Source organism: Epinephelus moara, chromosome 9, assembly GCF_006386435.1.
Source record: "Epinephelus moara isolate mb chromosome 9, YSFRI_EMoa_1.0, whole genome shotgun sequence".
Lineage (NCBI taxonomy): Eukaryota > Metazoa > Chordata > Actinopteri > Perciformes > Serranidae > Epinephelus > Epinephelus moara.
In genome coordinates, this window is record NC_065514.1 from 11,785,974 (window position 1) to 11,804,774 (window position 18,801).

General features: G+C 40.6%; 1 protein-coding gene across 1 annotated transcript; it reads right to left on the bottom strand.

Moving 5' to 3' along the window:
• Positions 1 to 13,844: 13,844 nt before the first annotated feature.
• ccnb1 (cyclin B1) lies at positions 13,845 to 17,334 on the bottom strand. Its single transcript, XM_050053661.1, has 9 exons — positions 17,178 to 17,334; positions 16,804 to 16,929; positions 16,161 to 16,280; positions 15,867 to 16,055; positions 15,626 to 15,784; positions 15,289 to 15,525; positions 15,054 to 15,194; positions 14,776 to 14,886; positions 13,845 to 14,671 (listed from the first exon to the last, which is right to left on the bottom strand). Exons 1-9 carry the CDS (start codon positions 17,196 to 17,198, stop codon positions 14,567 to 14,569), a joined length of 1,209 nt encoding a protein of 402 aa, XP_049909618.1. The 5' UTR covers positions 17,199 to 17,334; the 3' UTR covers positions 13,845 to 14,566.
• Between the last annotated feature and the right edge of the window lie 1,467 nt (positions 17,335 to 18,801).

Below are 18,801 nucleotides of genomic sequence, written 5' to 3' on the forward strand. Positions count from 1 at the left end.
TCCACAGACTGCATGCATTCTGTGTCTGAGGTGACCAATTTCAGCGAGCAAACAGCTCTATAATCAAGTGAATTTGGTGTTGTTTCAGAGGCGACAGTGACGTGACAAATGGTGTAATTATCAGAGGCCTCTTGAGTGAGATGAGAGTCCTCAGAAAATTCATTCATCCAGAGGAGGAGCTCACCTTCATGAGGTAAAAGCTGAAGGAATAAATGACTCCTTTCTAATTTACCTAAGTGCGTAACAACACTGTACACAGATGTTAAAGGGGACCTATTATGCTTCTCCCTGTTTTCTGTCATATATAATCTTACAGTGACGGATGTTCATATTAAACATGGTCACTGAGGTAAGCGTGTGTAAAAACCTGTGTGAGTAAAAACCTCAGGCTTTAGACCGCTCTGAGTACTCCGTTTCTGTTGTTTCTTTTCTACTCATCTGCTCCAGGGATGCTACTTAGCCTACACTGCTACATGTAGCTACATGCTAACGTCACGGAAACATGTAATCTTGAGTGCCGATGCTGTTGATTTCTCCCCAGTTTCAGATCATATTCCTGCTGTCTGGTTGTGAAGATTTTGGTTTAAAGGGAGAAAGTGCCGCTATAGAGTGCTGCAGTGAAGAGTCCTAAAACCAGGACATGAGTTAGCATTTTAGCACGCCCGGTTTCCTCGTCTTGAAGTCCATGTTTTTTTTTCTCTTTATGTGTTTTGGTTAGATGCCTGAAATAAGGTCTGTGGTTAACACAAGCTTGAGAGACTTTTTTTACGTTTTGTATTATGACATAAAATACTTGTCTAAAACCCCATCTGTGAATACTGAAGCTTTTACGTGTCTTAAAAAAGTGGCTAAATGAGGCTACAGAACATAATCACGCCAAATGTGACTTTACAGCATCGTCATTGTGGCGATATTAAAGTCATGCAACTGTGGTGTAGTTCATTTGTAGCATAATGCAGGTTTTATACTTTTCGACGCCATACCTATGGTGTCGGCTCTGCCACAACGTAGAGTCTCTGAAAGTCTCTTTTTAATCATGCACCAAGATGATGCGATTTACAGTAGCTACTTTAGATGCAAAACCTCTCAAGACTGACAAGCTGGGCACATCTGCAAGCACATATAACACAAAAGCGGCAGTAACACACACGCCTAAAACTACGTGTGTCTGTGCTTCATAACTAGTGACTAGGGCACACTAGGGCCCGTCGTAATAGCCTGCACTGGGGCCAAATGTGACTACCTTACACCACTGGTTCCAGTATTCTTCTATGTTGGTATAAGGATGTACTGGTTTGATTTCTCAGGGGATTTGTATAATTTTTGTTGTACTTTGTTTTCAATATTTCTTTCATGCTTATTGTTGTTGTTGTTTCCGTCTTGTTGAAAAAATATATAGCTGCGTAGAGCCCCTCAGACACCAGGAGGTCCCTCAAACAAGCTTGTTGTTATTCTCTGTGAACGCTTTTTTGAATCATAACATATTTAAAGTTAGCCTCGTCGGATTTGTTTTGGCAGGGTTTTAAGAGTGGAGATGAGTTAAGTAAAATAAACTACAATATTGGCGATATTGAGAAGACATGCTGTCTGCGTACACAGCTTGACAACAGTAAACAATGGCATTAGTCCCACCCATGGTGCTGAATGGCTAATTGTTGGTACCCCTCCGCGGCGCTCGTTAGATCAATTGTTTTTCTACCGAGAAACTGCTTCTTCATGTCATAATGCCAGGCACATCAGTCAACTGGTGGGTGGTGAGTGAGTGGGTTCAAAGGTCAAGACCCAATCAATGAGTAAATGAAAAAAAGGTAAAAATGGTAAATACAGATTTTTAAGTGAGCCCATGGATTCAGGCCGGATTAGTTCCAAGAAGAAGCACTGGAGGTTCAGTGGCGGATGGTCTCTGTCAATCCCTGTGTCTCATGCAGACAACAAAGGAGATGGCCAAGTGACCCCAGAGGTTGATTTACAATGTGTCAGCAGGACCGGCAGTGCATCCCCTCCCCTCCTCCAAGCACACTGAGGATTTATCACAGCTCAGTGGCGACGTGTGCCAGGCAGCCTGACTCACCAAACAGGTCAAATTACAGCATTCTGTAGATACCAGGAGACGTTGTTAAAGACCAGCCATGCTGGGTGCTTACATCGCTTTAAAATAAAGAACAAAATGGTGCTTAATTACTAGTTTTACTATTTATAGAAATGCTTAAAATAGATTCAAAATCAACAAAGCAAACCTTAAACCCTACAGTACTGCATCACTTTCCCATAAACCAGTCCACAGCACTTGTCATCATAGAAGGGAATAATGCACTCCAAACTCCAACCACAGCCCCGAGTACGAGACTCATGGGCAGTCCCATTCTCATTATAACTGATCTCGTAAATCACCACACAAACACCGGCCCAGTTCCCTCCAAGTAAATCAGTGAGTGATATAACCTCTGATAGTTACGGTGCGTGACAACATTAACTTAATAGCCTCTGAGTGGTTATTATGTTGCACAGTGATGTCAGGTTAAAATACAGGGAACAGCTTGACGAGTACAAACTGGTGCTTCAGTCGGTATGATGTCATGTGAACTGCAAGATGCACTGTGGGTTAACACTGGTGAGAAGGTTAGTAAGCTGTGTTTCTGTAGCCAGATTAGGACAATTTAAAGACAAAAGGAAGACTTGTTTTATTCTTCAACGAGTCCACTGAGAATATGTGCGATAATTGTTCCTGCATATTCCACAGTGTTTCCTTGCTGAGCTGCAGTGAGCAAATGTGGAACGTTTGATACTCAGTTTCTGTACCCCTATGTTCACCTTTGGGGGTACCCCATCTATAAAGGGATGTCTACTGCCTTATCTATCCCTTTTTGCTGTTGTACTCCATGGGAAAGGGAAGCGACATTGCTCTTATAGCAACATTGTTAGGCTGTGTTTATAAGTTAATTTTTCAGCCTGAACATATTGTATAATATGCAAACATAATCTTGTGTCACTTAACTCGTGTAGGGGCTCAAGGTATAGGGTTGTAATTGGCAGAGAATTTAGTTTTTACCTCTTTCTGTCAGAGTTGTCAGGAACAAATAGAGGTTGCCTCCAAATATATCCACGGACTGGGCGTCTTGTACATATGGCAGTGTAACGTAATGTAAGAAAATCTGAACCTATCCACTGATGACATCTCTCCATTCTTCAAATGCCTCAAACTCAAGTTCAGACATATGTGAAACAACATTCTAGGCATGGAAAAGCAAAGAAACCATAAGTGATACTTGCACTGAAGCTTGATAACACTACCAACAACAGCAACAACAACAAAAAAATACAATCCCCCCTCCCCTAAGAAAGGCCCAAGACTAAATTGTGTTTTTACTGACTTCATTCATTAATCCGTTCTTATTCCCAGGTTGTCAGATACCAAGGCTTTGTCATGCCCCATCTCACAGTGATGCCCACACCCTTTAGCCTGTCTATGTGATGCACAGCTAAAACACATTGTAACACATGGTTAATGTTGTGAAACTGTTGTGGTTAGGTATAGGTAACAAACCACTTGGTTAGGTTTAGGTTTGGAAAAAAAAATCATGTTTTAACTTAAGTACGTTTGTCACGTAACAATAACGTAACATGACATAAATACATCACGTGAATGACGTCAGTGTGGGACAGCCCTATGCAAACTACATAATGTTACATTTCCGTAGGACCTCATCCTGGGGCAGCAGTAGCTCAGTCTATAGGAACTTGGCTTGTTAATTGGAGGGTCACTGTTTCAAGTCCCTGTATGGACCGAGCATGGAGCATGGACTGGTAGCTGGAGAGGTGCCAGTTTGCCTCCTGGGCACTGCAGAGGTGCCCTTGACCAAGGCACTGAACCCCCAACTGCCTGGGGCGCCTATCCATAGGCAGCCCCCTTGCTTTGACATTTAATGCATGTATAGGTTCTGTTTGTGCATGTGTGTATATGACAGAGTGAAAAAAACTTAAATTAACCCTCTGGGATTAATGAAGCATATTTTCTTCTTCTTCTTCTTCTTCTTCTTCTTCTTCTTGAGCAACAATTATTGATTTGGTTTCACGTGGGTTATGAACTGGGGTCTCCTGGGTGAAAGTCCGGTTTTGTTTGACCCATCCAGCTCCGCTCCCTCTCACCCTATGTGGACCCTCGCTTTTTATACAATGTCAGTTGCTCTCAGGGTCAAGTATTACTGCGGATGGGTTTACAGGTGCATCTCATAAAGAATCTAAAGGGTACCTTTTGCGTCGATAACATACCAAGGGGCATACTAAGGCGTCAGTATTTGACGACCTAGTGTTGAGAACAGGCTGCGTTCATTCAGTCTGACAGCATGTTCATGTTAGCCGATTTCTTATTGGGGTGGTTTTAGGTTTTTGTTTTGTTTTGCTAACAGAAGCTGCGTCAGTGTTTGATAGGGGCAGTTACCTTAAAAATATTCACAAACATAAAAGAAAAAGTTGATTTTAAGAGTTGTGGCCATTTTTGTGTCGCAATTTTTCTTGGATATAGCTAGCCCGCTAAGTAAAAGGATGTCATCACCATTTTTTTTATCTCATCCACAAAGTTCAGTTTGGTAAATGAAATGAAATGAAAATGAATTAAATTAAATGAAGTTCAGTTCAATTCAGTTCAATTCAATTCAAGTCAATTCAATTCAATGTACTTCAATTGACATTTATTTATCCTGAAGGAAATTCTTGTGCCAGAGAATGCCTCAAATTACAGTAACGCTAAGTACGGTAACAACAATTTTATCGACCCACAACCAATACCAACCAGACAACCAGTGGGTTCCATGGGTCAGGGTCACTCCCTGGGCCCAATTTAGAACAATGGAGTATTAAATATCTGCCAAGTGTCAAGTGTTTTCAAGGAGCAAAAGCAAAAACCATTGCCTGATAGAGTAACAATAGGAGTATGAATGCAACAATTGTTAACCAATCAGTCTGGAACCAGCCTATGAAAATGCCCCCATCACATCAGACATGGGTCTTCAGAAGTTAGATCACTGATTATAATATGAATATGATTTCAGTACCTCACATCTTACATTGTGGTTTTTCCTTCTTAAATACCATCCAGCAACAAACTGCTCCTGTTTTTAGAAGCATGTCATTGGCTGGTTTCTCCCAGTGAGAAAGTCCTCTGGCACATTAAAATCGTTGGAGCGAGCCTATTAATCCCCAGAACTTGCGTAGTGAAGGCCAGTGGAAAAATCAGATTTGGGGAAGTGAACAATCAACAGTCCTCACTTCTCTTCAACCACACTGTACTCTGAGCTGGTCCAGTGGAGCTGCTCAGTGGCCAAAAATAACCTCTGAAAGCCGAAACAAGATAATAACTTCGTTTTGTCTCCCCCAAAACAACATCTCTTGCCAAAGCATGCATGTAATAAAAGTTTGGATTTCTACACTGGCTATTTTTTGGTATAACTTAATTTCTGTGTTTGTGTATCCAGGCTGTGTTTTTTTATTTGTGCAGTAAATAAATGGTTGTTATAGGACGTTTCTTTCTCTGTGCTGAATGTTACATGGAGCAGTGTTGTCCTGAAATGCTCTTTAGAAGAAAAAATAATGTTTGACACTTGATCTACACTGTGGTGAGGACAAATTCAGTTTACTACAACTGTGGTTTTGTTTTTATTTCAGTAGCTGTTGTGGAGCTGGTGGTTTTAGTAGTTTTTAATCAACTGTTGTCGCACTTGGCTCAAAACTGCATTTTTGAAAAATCTCAATCTGGTTTCAGAGCTTTTCAGAGTACTGAATCTGCCATACTGAGAATAACTAATGACCATCTCCTAGCTGCTGACGCAGGTAACTGCTCCATACTCTCCGTAGCCTTTGACACAATAGATCACTCTATTCTCATTCACTGATTAAAGGAATGGGCGAGGGTCTCTGGTTCTGCTTTAAACTGGTTCTCTTCATATTTATCCAATGGATCCTTCTTTGTCTTAGTCAGTAACTCATTTCTTCCTCATCTCCCATCTCCTATGGTGAGCCCCAAGGTTCCATACTTGGGCCAATACTCTTCCCTATTTATTTTCTTCCACTAGGCCACATTATTCAGAAACATAATATATCTTTTCACTGTTACGCAGATGACACACAGATCTACCTCCCCTTAGAGCCAAACAACATCAGCAAACTAAGTGACCTTAATAACCGCCTTTATGACATTAAATCCCAATGACATCGTGCATGTCGTGAAAGACGACCTGGGATAACTGGTTTGGACCATCATGTAGTCTGTCATGTCTGCTGGCATAGTCACGGCACAATTTTATGACACCATAGTCGCCTAATCTGGCATAGTGACTGTCGGAACGGACAGAAATGTTGTGTAGTGTGAACCAGGCATTTTTACTATTATACTGCTATTATCACTCAAACTTTTGTCTTTCTCTCTTTGTTTTGTTTCTGTTTCTTTTCTTTTGTGTGTGCTGTAAGAGCACTTTGGATCAACTTTGTTTGTGTTTAAAGTGCTAAATATATAAAGTTGACTTGACACAATCATCGGCCGAGTGCCATCTAGTTGCATTGTATTGGAGAGAAGGCAGACATCTCTATGGCTGATATCTCCAACACTCTGCAACTCACACTAAAACAATCTAGACTACAGGTAAGAGGAAAAATAAGTATTTTTGATTTGGGGGTGAACTGTCCCTTTAAAGTGCTCAGGAAAGTGGCAGAGTTTGCTGATGAAGACCATGTGATATGATCAAAAGCTCCAGAATAGCTACTAAATGGACCTTGAGGTGATATTTATGATTTACAGCACCAAATGTAGATTTTCACTTCACAGTTGACACTGATTTTTGTTCAGTCATTTGACATCAGCATAAAAATGTCCTTCCAAAGCACTCTCACAATGCAGTGTCTTTGGAAAGTAAATGCGCCGCCCCGCTCCTGTCTGCGAATATTAAACAAACATGTAAGTGTAACCTCGATCGTGAGGAGAGGATGACTTCCTGCTCGCCACACAGAGAGGCTCAGGTGGTCTGGAGAAAATCCCGTTCACACCTGGCTCAAACGCTCCACTGTTCAGGCCACAATGGGGGCCTTTCTCTCCTTCATGTGACACCGAGTGTCCAAGGTCAGCAAAGTTCAGGAAGCACATGATTTTTATTTGAAAATCTATAAATTGTGAAAATGAATGCCCCTGTGTTTATTTGTACTTCACTCCACTCTCAAGCCCAGAGGCCTCATTCTGCCTGCCAGCTGCCAACCTATTAGCACCCCACAGAAACCCTAACAGTGCTGCCACGGGCCGGCTGTTTGTTTGACTTTGTCATATTGAATTGAGACACGCAGACTCGGTGGACGGGAGGTGAGAATGGGCATTGACTCATTTTGAAGGGTGCACTTGTTAAATCTCTGGCCATCTTGGACGATGTTTAGACTGGGAAGGAGTTCCAAACTTTTGACTCTGGTCTTGGACGATCCGCTTGTGGGTGAGATCTGTATTGCTGGAATACTGAGACGTCTGAAGCCAAGCTTTGCATTCTTTCTGGACCTCAGTGCTGACTCGCAAATTCATTTAATGGGGAGAGCTTGAACAAACATGGAAAAGGACAGAAGCTTTTGGGCTTTAAGGACGTTGAAATGTGCAGAAATGTTCTCAAATTGTTGTCACAGAGGGTGTGTTAAATGCTGCTGGAGATCTTGTGAGGACATCGAGTCTGTGTGATTGTACATTGTTGGCATTTAAGTGGTCGGTTTACGCCACATATTTATCTTTCAGTGTTAGTGGTATCTAGCCACGCGGATAGTTGTGGTTTTATTTGCATACATAGGTTTTGAGATATCTGCCTCTGAGGTTATTGCGAAACCAAAACAAAGGAGGTGAATGGAAATCCATTAAAGATCACTGAAACAATTACTCTGGATAATCCACAAACCTTATTACAAGCAAAAACACTTTTTAGCAAAAGATTAGATCCTTTGAAAACTAAATGACATAATTAAAGATATACTATACAGGGTTTTCCTAAAAATAACATCTCACACAGTTTCTCTCAATCATCACTTATGCCCCACTTCAAGTGTGTGGTGGTGTATTTTTCTGCAGAGACGCTGCCCTCTGCCTGTATTTTCTTGTTTACTTTTTATTTTCTGTGTTCAGGACATTTATGCACGTGTATTCCCACAGCGCGCAGGTGAGGTCAGAGCTTTATAAAAAGCTAGTGACCAGGTGCCAGACTGTAAGCAGTCAGGCATCCAAGAGACACAGCGCTGAAAAATGCAAATATAGTGAGGCGAAATGCCAAACAAGAGTGAGTGTGGAGTTGGCTTTTACTTTCAGTTTCGCTGGTGAGCGTGTTTAAAAATAGTAACCAACAATCCTCCACAGTATAGTATATCTTTAAAGACCAATAATGTGATATAATGATGATGATTTTTGTCCAGCCATTTAATTAACTTTTATTGTATATTACGATATTGTTTGATTTTATGATCCATGGATACATTGCTGCATGTTTTCTTTTTAAATGTGTCTTGTAAAGTGTACTTGAGTGCTTTGAAAGGCGCCTATCAATAAAATGCATTATTATTATTATTATTATTATTATTACCAAAGGCGAAGCCCATAAAATGTCACCACATATACTGAGAATGGGTTAAAGGAGCAGTGTGTAAGATTCAGAGGTGTCTAGCTGTGAGGATTGCAGATTTTATTCACCTGAAACTTCTTCTGATTAGAATTCCATCAGTGTTTATTGTTTAAGAGTTTTACTGGGAGCCAAATTATCTGGAGAGGTCTCTTCCTCCCCAAAACAAATGGACCAGGTGATTAAAACAGGTAAAAACCTGTTGCAAATCAATGTTTCCTCTATGCTGTTTGGCATGTCGCAGACGGGCCATTTGCCCAGTGCCCAGTATGTCTCCATTTTCTCTGATAATTTAATGTGTGCTCATTATATTTCGGAACCAGACGTTAGAGAGGTTTTTACCAGGAGCCGAATTATCCGCAGGGGTCTTTTCCTCTCCAGAACAAATTAATCCGCTGATTTACATCAGTAAAAACACCAAATAAAGCGGAGCATATACATCTACATAACAGAGAGAGTGGGGGTACGACATGCAGCAAAGGGTTGCAAGCCAGAGTAGAACTCGCGACCGCTGCAGAGAGGCATCACCTCTATACATGGGGCGCCGGCACTATCCACTAAGCTACCGACACCCCTCATATGTACATTCTTAATATGGATCCTACGCACTGTTTCATAAATGAAACCCCAGGTGATTTAAACGGGCAAAAACACTGAATAAAGCAGGTTCACGTTAAGAAATCTATGTTTTCCCAACGCTACGTGTCATGGAGGTGCCCCTACCTACAATGACCGATGCAAAAATGCGAATGGCCCTATATAGAGCCAGTGTTAGGTTTGTCTTTTCTGGGCTACTGTAGAAACATGGCGGTGCAACATGGCTGACTCCATAAACGAAGTCTCGCTCCCTATGTAGATATAAACAGCTCATTCTAAAGTAACAAAAAGAAAACCATTCTTATTTTCAGGTGATTACACACTAAAGAAAACATACATATTATATTATATTCCATTTCTGCCAATAAACCCCTCTAAATCCTACACATTGGACCTTTAAAGTCATTGATCAGGAGTCAGTGGACAGCCATAGAAAGATTAAGGATAGTCACATTCAACACCAGAGACCGTCTTTGAACAGAGACAGGTGATACTATCTTTTCAACATCTTCATGTCATGCTATGTTGTTAGGAAGGCACTAAATAATGTTCCAAAGTTTTGGCAAGGGATAAAATGGTGTATTTGAATATTTCTGCATACTGGGGTCCCTAAACCATCTGGGAACTGCTTAACGTAGCACACTATAAACAGTGGGTTTTGAAATGGTGATAGATGAAGAGATAATTTATTTGTTGGCTTGTGATTCAATGCCTTGTGTTTGATTTTACTTTTTCTCCTGTTTTATTCTAAGGTAAAGGGGAATATAACTGTCAGTCATATTTGAAAGATTTTTTTTAACTCTGTTTTGAAATAACTGACTGATCACATTGAGTGCATGCTTGCAAAACAGAGCATGGCCTTGATGAGTCTATAATACTGGATTTGGAAATGGTTGTTAGAGACGTCATCTCCGTCACTACAAGGCTGATGCCCAAGAGCTTATTTGAATAGCCTGACAGACCCTGTGTAATCCGATAACTCAGTCATAACAGGCCACTGAGCTTATTAGCCTTGACAAATATTTCAACAAAAATCTAAAATGTCAACCTCATAGGCACTAAATAAAAATTCAGGGGATCACCAACTTCATAAGGGTACAATGAATGTCTGTGCAAAATTATGTCCCGATCCATCCTGTAGATGTTGAAATATTTCACTGTGAACCACAGATGTCAACATCTGGTGGCACTAGAGGAGAAGTGATGGAATCATCAAGGTCAGTGCGGAGGGTTCACTCAGTTCATATAATCCAAGACCTAACCCAGGACCAATCCTGAGTCAAAAAACATTTATCCAAAAACTCTGACTCTGCGCTTAAAATCACAGCTATCTGCAAGGCGTGACACCACAAAGGTCGAGTGATGAAACATGTGTTTTTAAATCATTTTTTGTGATTTAGTCGAACTGACCCTTTAAGCGTTTTAAGGTTACTCGCAAATGTGATGTTTCAGTGTTCAGTTGCTGAGCTGTCTTGAACTGCAGAGCCACTATGTTCAATTTTCCATCATAATAAATGTCACGCAGCTGAGTCGTCATCAGAAAGGCCAAGTAGTGTTCCAGGCAGCTGCAAGTGTATGGTTTGGAGCCCCGCACAGGAGGAATCTGTCTTGTAAACCGATATGGCTGCCCAGTCATGACCTCAGCCTTCAAGTATGAATTCTCAGTATGATCTGTGGGTTTAAAAGCCCGGCTTTCCAGGATAACTGAGGCTAATTATCATGTGTCTCTGTGGAAAACAACAGAAGGCTCAGAGCTGGATTATAAAAGGGATGTGCTCTCAAGGTGTCGGCGTTACAGCCTGTACGACAGTGTGTCAGGTAATAGATTCTTAGATCAGTGTTGTGTTGGACAATTTAACATTATATAACTTTTGAAACTATCACAGCCTGGTTTGGCCGTGTTTCTACCGCGCAAGACAGTGAAAGCACCACTGATCTTTTATGTGGAACTTACTCCTCGTGTTTCACTGAATGAACTCTGTGCTTGAACCCAAAGTCCCAGTGTGCCAAATAATGTTATTCCCCTCTCAGCGGCAGATGATTTCTGGTCCGGCCTACAAAGCAGCAGACAGGGTTGTGTAGTAAGGGATTATGTAATCGGATTACAAAAAATTAGGAACTATAATCAGCCCAATGGTGGGTGGAGTAAAAGGACAATTACTCTCATAAAATTACTTCTGTAAAAAGTACCTGGTTAATAAATTACTTAAAGGACAGGATACTTTGCATTTTGATATTTTAAGGGTGTGGGTTAGTCCAGACTGACGAAAAAACAGTAGTTGTTGATGAAACTTTATTTTAATAAAGTAGAAAGACAAAGAAGTTCTGTTTTTTTAGGCAAAGGCATTTAATTTGTCCACTTTGGGACAGTTAAGGAAAAGGAAAATGGAAATGGAAATTTGATTATTGTTGTTCATTTATAAAGCTTTGATGCCAGTGCTGTTTTTATAAGAGTAATTTGCAGAGGTGTGGACTTGTGTCAGACACAAATTTGATGACTTTAAACTTGACTTTAACAGCGATGTCTCATGAATTCACTTGAACTTTTTTCCCCAACTCTTTTTATTTGGGGTTTTCAACGTCAAACAAACAGTGGCAGTAGTAGTAAAGTGAAAGCAGAATTTCTGATACAAAAATTCGAAAATATTCAACGAGTCAAAAGTCAAAAATATGTCATAGATGTATAGAAAAAGACACAAGTTTGCATATAAAAAATATAAAAAATAATATAATATAAATGTAATATTTACAGATCAAATGTATTGTTCTATTGAAAACAATAAAATAAATAAATAAATGATAAAAATAAACTGGGAGGATTCAGAAGGATGCCAGATTGACCACGTTTTGTGTCCTTTGAACTAGTTAGGGGAAGAGCATAGTGCATCTTTCTTTAAGTGCTCAGTAAAGGGTTGCCAGATCTGTTTTCACACCCTCTTAAGGAGAATTTAATCTTTTCCAAATGCAGGTGTTGCATCACATCCACTTTGTCTGAAACAGTCTGACAGCGTCCAGTCAAGTTGCAGGAGCAAACTTAGAACTAACATTACGTTACTGAGCGCCAGTTGGAAAAAAATGACACCAAAGATAATTTCATTTGTGTAGAAAGACCACTTCAGCGTCAAAAAAGAAACAGCAGTATGCAAAGTTCAAGTCAGAAATACATTCATAGATACAATAACTTCCAAAAAACAAGTTTTAAATACAAATTCAATAAGCATTCATGATTTTTGTGAATCAATATACCATTAGTCTGTTGTTAAAATGGCATTACATTTGTTAAAATGCACATTATGACTTGTTTAGGACTCAAAACTGTTTGTTTTGAGATGATTAAAGAGAATAAAGAATATTTGTGGAACTCAGTTGTTTTTGTGGCTGCGGATCAGTATTTTATTTTGAAGTAATCAGATTACATGTTGTTGTAATGTAGCATATGTTACTCATTACATAAATGTCCATGTATTTGTAGTAACTGACTCCATTTCACAGTAATGTGACCCAACCCTGCAACAGATCCATCCAAGCTGTTACCCAGCAGGCCTTTAGGCATGATGGCCTTATGATCCTGATGATGTTCACAGTGACTCACGTCATGCAGATGGCAGGTGGTCTCGTACAGCAGAGCTCTTCTGGCGTCCCCCTGGGGGAAGGAGGATGGACAGAGGCGGGCTGGTTCCCCCCCGGGGTCTCAGCTGTGAATGGGTTGAAGTGATAATAGCTCCCACTCTGCTCTGTCCATTAGCTTTAAATACTTGTGGCTTACTGTGATGTAATTGAAGTTGTAGCTTACATGAGGCCTTTGCTTCCAGCAAGTATTATATGACACTGATGGTCACAACACTCAGCTGAAGGGATTGGCTGTGGATTATATACACGTTATAATACGGTTTAGTTTCTGGGGTTTGAAGTGAGAATATGAGTGTTTTTACCAGGACAATTTTCAGCATTAAAAACAAAGCCCTCCTGTTCACAGAAGACATTTTGAATGCCGCGGGAGGACAGGCAAAATTAATGGCTGTAATCTGCTATTCTGCATGTTCACTGGAACAGAACCTTTTCTTATTAGCAACACCTCTTTTCCTACTTGTACAGGTCAAAATGTCTGCTGTGAAAAAGCCCCTTTGCTTGACATTGCACACAATGTTCTTAGAATACCAAATAGTGGAGCCCACTGGATACCTAATCTCTGAGGCATATACTGATTTAGAGTTACAAAAATCTGGAGTATTGAGGTTTCTGGTCTGCAACTTTGTCATTTCTCAGCCAACAGGTCCGCAATAAACCAAGACAGGTCTCAGTGTAGCGTAAAAGCAGGACTTCCAAGAGTGTGGGGCATACCATTAATTAAAATGCATGACCAGGAATGTGTTAACTTTGATCAACATGGAAAAGAAGTTTGCAATGTTTGAAACACTTCAAAGAGTCAAAGCCAGTCTCGCCCTGGAGTGAAGTCTTTGTAGCTCAGTGAGGTAAACATCTCTCCACCTGAATTACCAATTAACTGACTGTAAGATCATTTCTAGTCTCTGCTCAATCTGAGACAGTGAAAGCTCACAGGGGCAACTTTAAGCTTAGAGCAACCTCTAGTGGTGAAAAACAGTCATGACAAGAGAGCAAATGTCTGGTCTGAGCCATTTAATAGAAGCTTTAAGAACAAGAATGTAAAATCAGGTTAAGAGTATTGCTGTACATTTTACACATTCACACATTAAGAAAACATCCCATTTTAAAAAAAGCTGCATCTATCCACTGGACCCTTTATATTGGCGACCATTTTAAAGCATGCCACTGTTTAAGATTTGCAGCCACTTGGCAGCTGTTTCATCAAGCTATAAAAATAACTTAGACTTACGTTTGTGACTTGGTACAAGTATATTGTGTAGCAATATTGCATTTAAGGGTACCCAGTCATTTAGTCTGCCAACGTCTGCAAGTTGAGAAACCGTTAACTGGATTGTGTTTGAGTTAGTGTTAGCTGACTAGTTCTGTACCAACCACACTAATGGGAAACGGCAACAGTTTGACATGTGGTCAAGCTGGAGCAGTTACGTAGAGGAGAAAGCCGCCAGACCCACCTCAGCCTGTCAAGGGCCGTGACAGGAGCACCAAAGACTGTTGGCTTTCTCCAGCTACCTGCCGGATGCAACTTCAAGAAGCTATGACTAAGAAATTAAAAGCTTGTGGCATGTTTGAAAAGGGTCAGTGAAAGTATACACACGATTTCAGGTGGTTAAACATGCAACCACTGACATTGTCCTTGGCGTGTAGTTCGTTCAATCCCATTAAAACCTTTAAGTTACAACTGTACAAAATCAGCACACAGTGCCAAAAACATTGTCGTCTCACTGTGTGAGCTGCTTCGCAAGATCCTTTAGGACTGAAGACTTGAGCTGCGAGATGGTGGCGATCCTCATCTGCTTGGAAGTGGAGTATTTGCCTTTAATGGCCTGCAAGGAAGGAGAAAGGTCGAGTTAGACGTACAGAAAAATTAAGATAACATTAAAATCGGTTTACGATCTAGAGATCCAGCTTAGGAAGTTTTATCACTTACCATGTGCTTTGTCAGTCCGTCGTTCACCTTCACAACATTCTTGGCAATGTGTGCCATCACAGGAATCAAACTCTCTGCTGTGTAGTCCATGTAGTGCTGCAGTGTCACATCCTGAGGGGAGACATTTTACAGTTTCCATTAGAAAGACCTCAGCATTTTTTCCAGGTCAAGATTGGCCAAGTCAGTTTTATCAGTTAATCAAACATCCCTCTTGGTCTAGCCTGGTCAATTTTGTAACATGTTTAACATAGCCTCTTGAGACCAGATGTTAAACTCACCCAGTCGCCAGCGTCCAAGACCTTGAGGGTCAGAGCCAAAGCAGCACTCGCCATCATGGAAGGTGGGAAGTGAACCATCTCATAGTCAACCATGGTGAGCTCCAGGAGGTATTTTGCCAGAGTGTGTTGCTCAGCCGTTACCTGAGGGGAGACAAGTCAGGAATAGAAGTTAGCAGCTGTAGAGAAATTATGCCAAAGCTCTTTTAATGGTGTCACCAAATCTGCTGCCACAAACCTCATAAATCTTTGAGGCCCTTCTGAGGAACTGCAGGGGAAGAGGGCGGCCTAGTTTGAACTTGAGCACCCGGAGGATTGTCATCTCCATGTCTCTGATCTGGGCGGTGGTGTAGGCCCGGTCCGTCACGTAGGCGAAGTCTGAGATCTCTGGAGGATACATCTCCTCGTATTTGGAAGCAAGGAACATGGCGGTCACGCCGACCAGCTGCAGCTGCTTCTTGGGGACAGGGTGGTCCTGTAGGAGGCGCAGTCAGATGCAGATTTTAGAAACTGGCAAGTCAGAAGGTGTGAAGTTTAAGCCATATAGAGGCTGTGTTTCATATGCAGTCTGTTACCTGAAGGAAGCGGTCAATGATTCCCACGGTCATGTACATGGTCTCCTGCAGCAGACGGAACTTGAGGCTCACTTGCACGAGCCAGTCAATGAGAATGGCTCGCATGTTGCCAGTCACCTCCTGACCCTGCAGATATGTGGGTCTGACGTTCTGCTCAACCTGAAAAGACAGGAAACTGGTTAAAACCAAAAAGAGTGGGGGAGAATAGTAGATAATTTAGCCACAAAAGGAATTTGCTTGCCTCAAGCTGTCGGAGATACTTGTAGATGTCCTTCACATACTCGCTGCAGAGCATGGGGTTGTCATAGTCATCTGCATCCACATCCCTGACAGCAGTGTGGAGCATGACATCAGAAAATGCTTGGCAGAGGTCAGCGGGCGCACAGCCAGAGGTCTCCATTGGAGTAGGGGACGCTGGTTCAGGGATAACCTGGAACGGTGGAAATCCCAACATGAGTGCAAACAAACAGAAGCACCACACCCAGCAGTCTCATTTGTGTCTTAATGGTCAGATAGCCTTTGGCATGTAACTCACCTGCACCTCAGGCTCTGGTTTAACAGGAGCAACATTTTCTGGCTTTGGTTTTTCAACAACTGTTGCTTTTTCAACTTGGGTGGTGGCTCTGGTCTTCTTGGTGGCCTCTGTCTTGATGTTCTAAAATGAAAAGGGTGGACTGTAGTCAAGTCAGAGCTGCTGTGGTGAATTTAAAATGGCAGCTTTAGTTTAAATTCGAACAAAAACAGGGAAAACTCTGGATTCCACTTTCTCAATGTATTTAATATCTTAAAGTTTAATTATTCAGAAGCCTGGTTAATATAAGCAGTAGATGCACCCCTGCTTACTCAATACAAGTGGCTGCATTAGGAGCTAGCATTACTGGCACTGGGGTGCATTTTCACATTGGTTAACACCCTTTTGCTCCTCTAAAGTTACTTTAAAGGCCTTAAATGGGCAAATGGTTTTGCATTTGAGGCTGTATATGCAACATGCAGACGTAAAATCCCCACAAATAGACCTCTTTCAAGTCAATTTTAAGTTATCAGCCCCACAAAGCATTGTAAGGATTGCAAATGCATGCTTACAGTGGGTTTGCATTGTAGCACAATGAATTGACTTTAATAAGCTGAATTCATTGATTTTATTAAGTGGAGCTTTAATAATAGAGTCGCACTCTTACCTTTTTCTGTACTTCTTTGTTGACTGCGATGTTTCCGATTTCTCCCAGCGCAGCTCGAGGCTTGGTGGGCCCTGTGACCGAGCAGGCCTTTCCACCGAGGTCACTCCTGGTAGAGGCCAAGCGGTTCTGTAGAAAAATATTTTAAAAAGGCATTTATAATATATTGCATGTTATTATTTTTAAATAATTGCTTAGTCTTTAGTCGAACTCCTATTGTAGAATTGTTGCGCGAGAGCACACCCCACAGCGAGGCACGAGGGCATTTAACACTGTAGTTATTTAAAATTAATAAAAATACGATAAATACATTTCTTCTACAAGCTTTAACAACTATAAGCATCAAAAAGGAAATATAAAAATGTTAAAGTACATACTCTGGTTACTCGGAGAGCCATTTCGATAGTTCGTTGCTTCAACAATAAAACGGCCAGTCGTAATGGAGACTGATGCAGCGTACTTTCCAGGTTCAGCGTCTTGGTTTAAATCCTCGCACGCTACAAGCTGATTCGCTGCGCCCTGAACGCTCCGAGCATCTGATTGGCTGAGTGCATCTGCTTCAAATGCGTTCCCCGGACAACCAGTGGTAACATGACGTAGTTTTTTTTTCTTCTCTTCCGTTTCCTGTTACGTGTTGCTATTTATTTTTCACACTTTTTAACACACTTTTCTTTAATTTTAACTTGTTCTTAACATAAACTAATATATTAATGAGCACATTTAGATGCTCAAAAATAGAAATAACAATAACTGTACTGGCTTACGGTAAAGAAAAAAATAAAATAAAATAAATTAAAAACAGTCGGAAGTTGACCCGTTTGCGATCACGGTTTGCTTTTCTTTTCTTTCTTTTTTTTTTTTGGATAAACCCAGATTTCACACATTTATTTAATTCATTTTAATCCAGCCAAACACAAGCACATACACATTAGAAATAAATGCCCATTGCTTTCTTAATTTCTATTTTAAATTTCTGATTTAAATGTTTCCTCTTGGACACTAGGACAACCAAAACTTTCCCAATTTAGAGCTATTCTGCTGTCAAAAATATCTGCAAATTGCTCTACTTATTTTAATATAGGTAAAAGTATGCAGTTTGCAGCTCTATTTTGTGTTTAGTGGATCTGTATATTGGAGTTCTAACTTACAGAACTCAAAACTCAAGTTAACACAGCTTTTAAAGAGGGATCAGTCATGAAGTCATGAATGTTCTGGTGCTTATCATAAAATATTAAAGTGTTTTTATTGTTATTGTTTTATTCTTTGAGAATTGTTTTTGTGTTTTTCTATTTTGCTTGTATTTTCTTTGAGTTTGTGTATTTGTATAACAGCACAGCTATAGGAATGAACACTGTAAAAGAGCGTAGGCTATAAATGCTGTGGTACGTGGCATTAGTCCATGCTATATATTGTGTTATTATTATTCCTTCATTCATTTAGAGAAAGGGAAATTTTGACTGACATAATAAAAGTATCTAGCAGATCAGGTATCGGCAGATAGGCCTCCTAATTGTGTTTGGTTGTTTTTATTGCTCTTACTTACCATTTATCATATATTTTTCAACAAATATACATATAAATGGGTGTATATGTGACTGTGAGATTTATGCATTGAGCGAGTGTGTGTTGGTGCATGTGTAACATTTATATGCTGGTAATGGATTGCTCAAATAAAGTGTCCTTGTATAACATACAATGACAATAAAGGATCTATCTATCTAGTGGGCTAATAAGGCTCAGGATAAACAAACAAACAAAAAACTGATCAGGACATGGGTACTTTTGCCTAAGCTCTGCAGCTTTTAAACAAAAAATACTAACAACATGCATTTAAAACAGAAGCACTTCGCTTTAAGGGCCCCTGACCCATTGGGCTGTCGAGCTTGTGCCCTGTGTAATCCATCCATGAATGATGGACCTATACTCTGAGGACTGTTCATTTCATTGACCTGTCCATAGTGAGATACAAATAAAACAAAGAACAAGGTCAGACATGGTGCC